Source organism: Camarhynchus parvulus, chromosome 3 (assembly GCF_901933205.1).
Source record: "Camarhynchus parvulus chromosome 3, STF_HiC, whole genome shotgun sequence".
Lineage (NCBI taxonomy): Eukaryota > Metazoa > Chordata > Aves > Passeriformes > Thraupidae > Camarhynchus > Camarhynchus parvulus.
The window spans coordinates 86,722,405-86,729,653 of NC_044573.1; the positions used below are offsets into that span (position 1 = coordinate 86,722,405).

General features: G+C 39.0%; 1 protein-coding gene across 1 annotated transcript in view; it reads left to right on the plus strand.

Annotated features, from left to right (window-relative positions):
• Window positions 1-3,042, plus strand: part of LRRC1 (leucine rich repeat containing 1) — a 69,180-nt gene extending 66,138 nt beyond the window's left edge. Inside the window, exon 14 of the mRNA XM_030945112.1 lies at window positions 1,822-3,042. Coding sequence (XP_030800972.1) covers window positions 1,822-1,980 — 159 coding nt within the window. The 3' untranslated portion in view covers window positions 1,981-3,042. The remainder of the gene's footprint in view (window positions 1-1,821) is intronic.
• The last annotated feature ends 4,207 nt before the right edge of the window (window positions 3,043-7,249 follow it).

The following is a 7,249-nucleotide window of genomic DNA, read 5'->3' on the forward strand; positions in this document are numbered from 1 at the left end:
ATGTTTTCCAAGCCTTTGGATACCTCCAGATACTGTGACATTAATGCAGAAGTGTAAAAAGTCTCTGAGCATTCTTGTTGTAAATATTTCAGCTTGGACTGCATGCTTTGTATGTACATTTGGAAAAGAAACTGTTCATGTTGGCTGCTGAAACTTTTTATGTTGACTTTGAATGCCTTTGTTTTTTCTGCTTTGAATATAACTTTCATATTCTGATGCAGGATAGTCTTCTGTTTTGCTTTGTTTTCCTCTGTCTGCTCAGGATGTTTTGTTTCCAGAAAGAAGATAGTATCTTTCTCTGCATCTGTGAAGCTTTACTGCCTGAAAGTATATAGGGTCTAATTTAGGATTCCAGCGCTCTGGCATGTGTCTCCATTAAGTTTGCTATTGTTTGTCTCTCTAATTTCTATTTCCAATCTCTTTTGTGCTCTCTCTCATTCTTTGTTTCTTTTTTTTTTTTAACTCCACCATTTGCATTGAACCAACCATAGTGTCCATAAACAGCAGGAATGTTGCTCATTTAGTTTCCCACTTGAACAAAGGATGTGGGAACATCTGTCACTGTACTTATAAGACCTCTCCAGTTGGGCTCTGCATATTCTGAAGATCAAAACACAACACAATCTGTAGTTTTACTAGCTTTTATTAACAACTAAAACTCCTTGTAAAGATTAACGCTGCTTCAGTCACGTTTTCAACGTGCTCTGATGCTCTGAAACATTGCTGGTGATCCTCATTAGATCTCAGCTTGACATCCTTCAGGGCGCTGTCTGGATTGTTTTAGTTTAGAAAGTGACTATAAAACCTCTTACTTTAGTTTGGAAATGAGCAAGTAAAGTAGTTGCTTATTCCAAAGCAGCAGAAACAAAGTGTCTCTTAGCAGGCTTGGTTCACTGACTGATAGGGAGTTCAGAATGATGCTGCATAAGAGCTCTGCCAACCTGAGAATGTCCACAGAGTAGTGAGGGCTCAGCTGTTGAGGATAAGTGCTTGATTTGCCTGATTTGAAGCAAGAACCTTCCTATTAGAAAAGTTAATGATCTTACTGAGGAGAAGGAAGGGCAGATTTCCAAAGCAGTCTTGACCAAAGCACCCACGTATGGGTCATCAGTTCTGCTGTTCTCTGTACAGTTTACATGCATGCCACTAAAAAGTAATTGCATGTATACATGTATTATACCTATACTGTATTTGTGGTGTTCTGTTGTCTCCAGCCTGGGTGCTAACTGGAGTTTTTGTGAATCTTGTTTTCCTTGTAAAGGTTTCAGCACAATGATATACATTCTTCTGTCTAAGGTGGGAGAGAAATGCTCCCTCTCAAGGTGCTTGTTCTCAATTAGCTAGAGAACTAGACTGTGTGGTGGGGCTGAAAGGCAAATGGAGCTCCACACAAACACTGTTTAAAACTGTAAAGAGATCTTGTGGGATTCTTTCAAAATCAGATGAATGTTTTAAGTCTGATCTTAAATCACTTGTATGGTTTTGCGGAGCATAAAAGTCCCCAAGTATAGTTATGAAAGAAATCTTCACTTCATAACTTTTAATTGTACTTCACATGAGTGGCTTTCAGATTAGTATTCCAAAAGAGGACAAAATTTGCTCTTAGAGACTTCTTAAAACCTCTTTCCCTGTCTTCATACACAAGTAGCTTTTAAAGTAATGCTCAGCACAGAGCATTGTAGTTTGAAAAGGAAAAGGGGGGAAAAAAGGAAAAAAAATTGATACTTACTATTTGGTACGTGAATGCTGAAGCCTTTTAAGTTTGTGTTGTTTTTCCGGAGAGACAAAGGCAAAACCACTTATTGCACTGTTTATTTTTAGAGAACACTTCTAAGGCGAGCCACTCCACACCCTGGAGAATTAAAGAACATGAAAAAGACAGTGGAGAATTTACGGAATGATATGAATGCTGCTAAAGGACTGGATTCAAACAAAAACGAGGTCAATAATGCCATTGACAGAGTGACCACTTCTGTGTAGAGTTCCATCTCCAGATTTTACCTCCTGTGTCTTCCCCTGCTGTTGAAATGTTCCTGTCGTCTCCTGGGACCTCACTGAGCCCCTTTTTGTTTTAAACCAGAACCTGATTCATCGTCTCCATACACACGAAAAGTGCAGCCCGCTGGAAGAAAGTGCCTTATTTCATCCAGGCAGTGAACCAGTAATTTCCAAATCAATATTGTAATTTTAATAGTCCTAGGCTTTTTTAAGTTTAATACACTACTGTATGCAGAATACAATATTTTTGTCTTAAACACAGGGGAAATAATGCTTTTCTTTTCCAGAGTGCTGGGATATCTTCTTCCCAGTGGCTGGATGTGCTGGTGAGAAATATAGTTTTGTGGGAAATCGATACACTTTTTTATTTTTTTGGCAGCTCAGATGGTGTAAATTTTAAATTTTTGTATAGGACTTTCATAACAAGATGATGTATTTCATTTTTAAGAGAAAATTTATCTTGAGCAGTACATATTTTAGTATTTGTGGAAGAGAACAAGTTTCATGGACAACTGTATTCATTTGTTTGTACCACCCATTGTGCCTTATTGTGTTTGGTATGTCATATTAGTCTTAAATATAGCAATTCTTGAGGAAAGTGAGTAGATTTGGTCTCTTGCTTTAGATATGTTTTTCTTTTTGGACAGTAATTTGTCGGAAATTTTACAGCACAGAACTTATGTTTATATTATGGGGTCTTAGGATGTGAAGCACAAATGTTAGTTTTGTTGTAAACAGAATTAAGATGAAATGACCAAACTGCTATTGTTTATTACATAATGCACTCACACTTTAACTTAGTTGTAATGAAACATCTTGGTTTGGATGCCTTGTTGCATTGCAGTCACTAGAAATTCATGCTTCCATTGTTTTTTTTTAAATGTGCCATCTGTAAAATAACTTGAAAAACATCACAACAGACTTTCAGAAGCACAGTATGAAATTAGTTTTATGTATTACACAAGAAAGCATGATTCTTTAAAGTGCTTTGGTGGTTTTATAAAAATTTATAAAACCATAATAAAAACATCTTTAAAAGCTTCAGTAGATGTGATGTATCATTAAAACAGCAATTAAAGTATCTCTGCATTAATGCTGTCATTGTAACTTTGTTGCACTTCAATTGCCCAATGCTGATTCCAAGGTCTTACTAAATCTGTGGGTTTTGATTTGTTTATAAAGGTAAGTATTAACTGAGTTTAATTCAGTAAATAATTTTGTAAAAGCCTGATAAAAACTGATGTTCATGTCTCTGGGTTCTGTTCATTTCTCTTCCCCAAGATTCCTCATTTAAGCTTCAAGACATGGTTTTGCAGGAGGATGCTGGAGGTTTGTAGGTGTTAGGTCAGTTCAGTGGTAGTGCAGTTTTATTCTTCTCAAGGGAGAGTTCTCCTGGTTATTCTTGGTAAGCTGCTGTTAAAATAAAACCAAAAATAAAAGCAGGTTTTGGTACAGCTGACTCCAGCCGTGGGTAGAATTTTCTTTTTACAGTACTTACTGGAATCGGCACAACAGAAGTTTAAAAGTGTAGTAAACCCTGTACCCAAGAAAGCAGCAACAAACCCATTTGAGATGAAAGGAAGTTCCTGAAAAAGACAGTTCCTAAAAAAAGCCAAAGGCAGCAAGACTCTGTGATGCCAGTTTCTTATTTGGAGGCCGTGGCTTGTTTTGTTTTTAGCATCTGCTCCATCAGCAAGATGAATGTGTAAAGCCTTGCCTGACCTGCCACCAGATGAAAATAATGAATTGCCCTTGTGTACCTACTGCAGTCAGAACGAGATGTAAATCCTGTTGCAGCTCTGTGACATGTGCTCTGTTGTTTGCTTTTGGTACATTCCAGCAGGCTCGTGGAGGCTGCTGCAGCCCACAAACTCACCACAGGGCAAGCACTACTTGCTGCATCCACTTGGGCACAAAGTAACTGGTCAGCAGTCAGTATTTTTTACTTTGGTGATTTTTTTTTTTTTTTTTAAATAGTGGAAGGAATATTTGTTGTGGATTCTCTGGCTTCAGATAAATGAGTGAGTGATGCAGGTTGGTTGCCTTCATTTGGAACAGTTTCACACTCCTGCACCCAAGGGTGGCTGGTATTGTTTCCTTATGGTCATCTCAGCCAAAGATGGGGGGTATGATGGGTGTATTGCATATTGAAGGTGTTTCCCTCCACTCAGTTGTAAAAGAAAATTAATTGAGCTCAGACTAGAATCCAACAATTGCTTAATGAGAGATTAGAGGAGCTGAAGTCCATCATCAGGCCAGCCAGCTGCTATCCCCAGAGGAGTGTTGGCATTCCTTGCTTTTCACTGCCATCTTTCTTCACTTTGTTAACCTGTGTAGTGGAAATCTGGATTTTTGTTATGTTTTTTCAGTCAGTGTCTGGGGAGAGATAAAGGAGGAGGTGTATTTTTCAGGCTTCTGCAGTAATACTGTGTAGCACAGTATCTCATTAATGTCTTTTGTTTATGCTTTTTGGTGAGGCAGTTTGAGATTCTGCTCTGCTGCAGGTAGTTCAGCAGTGTATACAAGGTGTGTAGTGTTTGAGTCTGGCAGTGGGTGTAATTACCAGGGTGCACCTTGAGGTATGGCAACAGCCAGTGGTGGTATGGAATAAGAGCAGATCAAGTGTTGTTTTCCAGGGCTGACAAGATGCTTGGATTCTTGCTGTGCAGAGACAAGTGGCTACTCTCTCCTCCTAATGCTGGTTCAGAGTGTCTTGTCTGTCATTCTATTTGATAAACCCCCATCAGTCTAGACCTCAGGAGTCCCTCTCATCTCTTGAGTGATCCATGTGTGTGCCATTTTATAGAGTGGTTGAAGTACCCTTCTCCACCCAACAGCGCTGATAACATTCCAGGCAGTTTTAACTCTGTTTTATAGCCAGAAAAAGTTGATGAGACATGTTCTGATGTGTGTCTGTCCTTGAAAGTATTCTCTCTTCCTAATCTCTGTTGTTTTTTTTTCTCTTGCTGCTGCTGTGAGGAGCCTAAGTAGTGATTATGAGTATGACTTCTTTCTCTACAAACTTTTCCTTCTTTACTTTGTCTTTTGAGAGGTGGATTTTATGGAAAGAGGCTACAACATTTGCATGCTGTTTTATTAGCTATAAACAGGTAACCAGGGTAAATCAACTGACCACAGTGGTGGAGTGGATTTAATATTAACCTGCCAGTTACTGCATACAAGTTCTCTTTATTCAAAGTCACAATTCCTAGTCTTAAAAGGATAAGAAGAAAAAAGGCACTCTGGTGCTACCGTAGTTAGTGTAGCAATGGATTTTTCCATCCCCTGTGTGTTGCTCCAGGCTTTTCCCACAACTTCCCACAAATTTATGTGTTGAGGTTATTTTTCTGGCTTAAGTTCCATATTTTTGATAATCAGTGTATTGTAGGAAAGTGTGTACTGGAAACTTGTATAACACTGTTCTTTCCAGCCAGTGACTTGTTTGTGTCCTGATTGGCCTGCTTCTGGTCTAGCACTGATGCTTTACCAGGGCTGGGTGAGCAGCTTTTTGCTGATCAGCTGCTTAACAGGTTTCACTACTTGGAGCTCATAATTTCAGTTTTTAAGAGAGAGTAGTGATGCCAGGAATTTAATTTTATTAAAAGTGCATTTTTTAGTATATTGGTTAATACTATCCAGGTTTGCTGTAAATGTCTGCCTGCCACTGAGACAGAAGCACACTGTTTATCAGAAATGTCTAGACCTTTTGTTAACGGAAAATTCACCACCATTCTTTGCCTTGACTCCAGAAAATAAAATTACTTTAGTTTTTCAATTGACTTGATAAGTGTGTTTCCTATCTTCAGTTTCTGACAAACACACAAATGGGTTTCTGTGCTTGGATTGCTGTCAGGGAATGTGACAAAAGCTGGTCTTGAATATCAGTAATTGTTTTGGGTGTTCCCTTTCTCCTGAAGCAATTGTGAAATTTTCAGTGGGACGATGCTTTTTATTGTAAAGTCAGGGCTATAATCATTGTTCCACCAGCTGAATGAAGAATGTGATTTTTTATTTTTTCCAAAGTGGGTAGCACATGCCTCATTTCAGCTGCCTCTATGAGCTGCTTTGCAGGAGCCATCCTGTCTCCTCTTCTGGTGGGTGTTGGAGACACTGTTTCATTCGCTGTTGTGCACTTCTTGTGGCAGTGGGCTAGTCAGTCATGGGTTCTGCCAGAGCAGAGGGCTTGGAGGAAGGAGCTCAATGAGTGTAGCTGGACTGTGAGCTAACTTCAGGTTTGAGGGTTCAAGTCTGGTTTTGAATCTGTAACCTGTTCAGGTTGTTTGCCTCTAAACACTGTTGTTACTAGCCCATTAACTCTGGGATCTTAACAAGTAGTTTATCTTTTCCCAGGAGAAAACCTCTCCTGAAAATACAGTATCACTACTGTCCATGGAGAGAACTGTGTGGCTCCACAGTGATGTTTCAGAGAAGGGTTTTAGCAAACCTTCCTCAGCATTAAAACCAGGAAGTGGACACCTGATGTACAGTAACCTTTGACACTATTTCTCTGATGTGCTCATCTGTTGCTGGGAATGTCGCCTTGGCTGAAATCTCTGGTGTGCAGCTGGTGCTAACAGCCAAACACAAAATGTTAGCAACGCGCACTGTGGAAGACCAGTGCTGACTGCAGTAACTTTCCTCAAGGTCCACAGATGCACACAGAGCTTGGAAATACCACTAAAGCATCAGCAGCTTGGATTTCAGTTTGTAAGCATCCCCAGTATAAGGCAGAGAAAATTTTAGTTGGACACAAAACTAATTAAATGCCTGAAAGTGTTGTCTTCTTTTTCTCCTGAAGCAAACTCAGGCAAGTTGTGGTGATGTGCTTGTGATGGAAACAGCCTGGTGCTATGATCACTCTCAGTAACTTGCCAGTTTCACTCAGTTGCAAAGTAAATGGACTGCTTTAAATCATTCTGAGGTTGCTCATAGGAGATAGGATTGTCCCATACTTCTGGGACATTCAACATTATAATCATGACTACATGCTTATAAACATGAGTGAATTTCTTTATAGTTTATTAATGGCATCCTCCTGGACTTCCACTAAGCAATTTAAAACCAAATCCAAATGAACTAACAAAAAGGTTTGTTTCAATATTACTGATGACTTTTCTTCATTCATAAAGGGAGAAGACTTCAAATCTGAAGAGCATTTGCATAGTGGATGTTTTAGGATAACCTACAGCAATTTTTAAAATTGTATTTTCAGAAAATTAAGTCTTATCTCGATAGTTAATACTTAAGTATC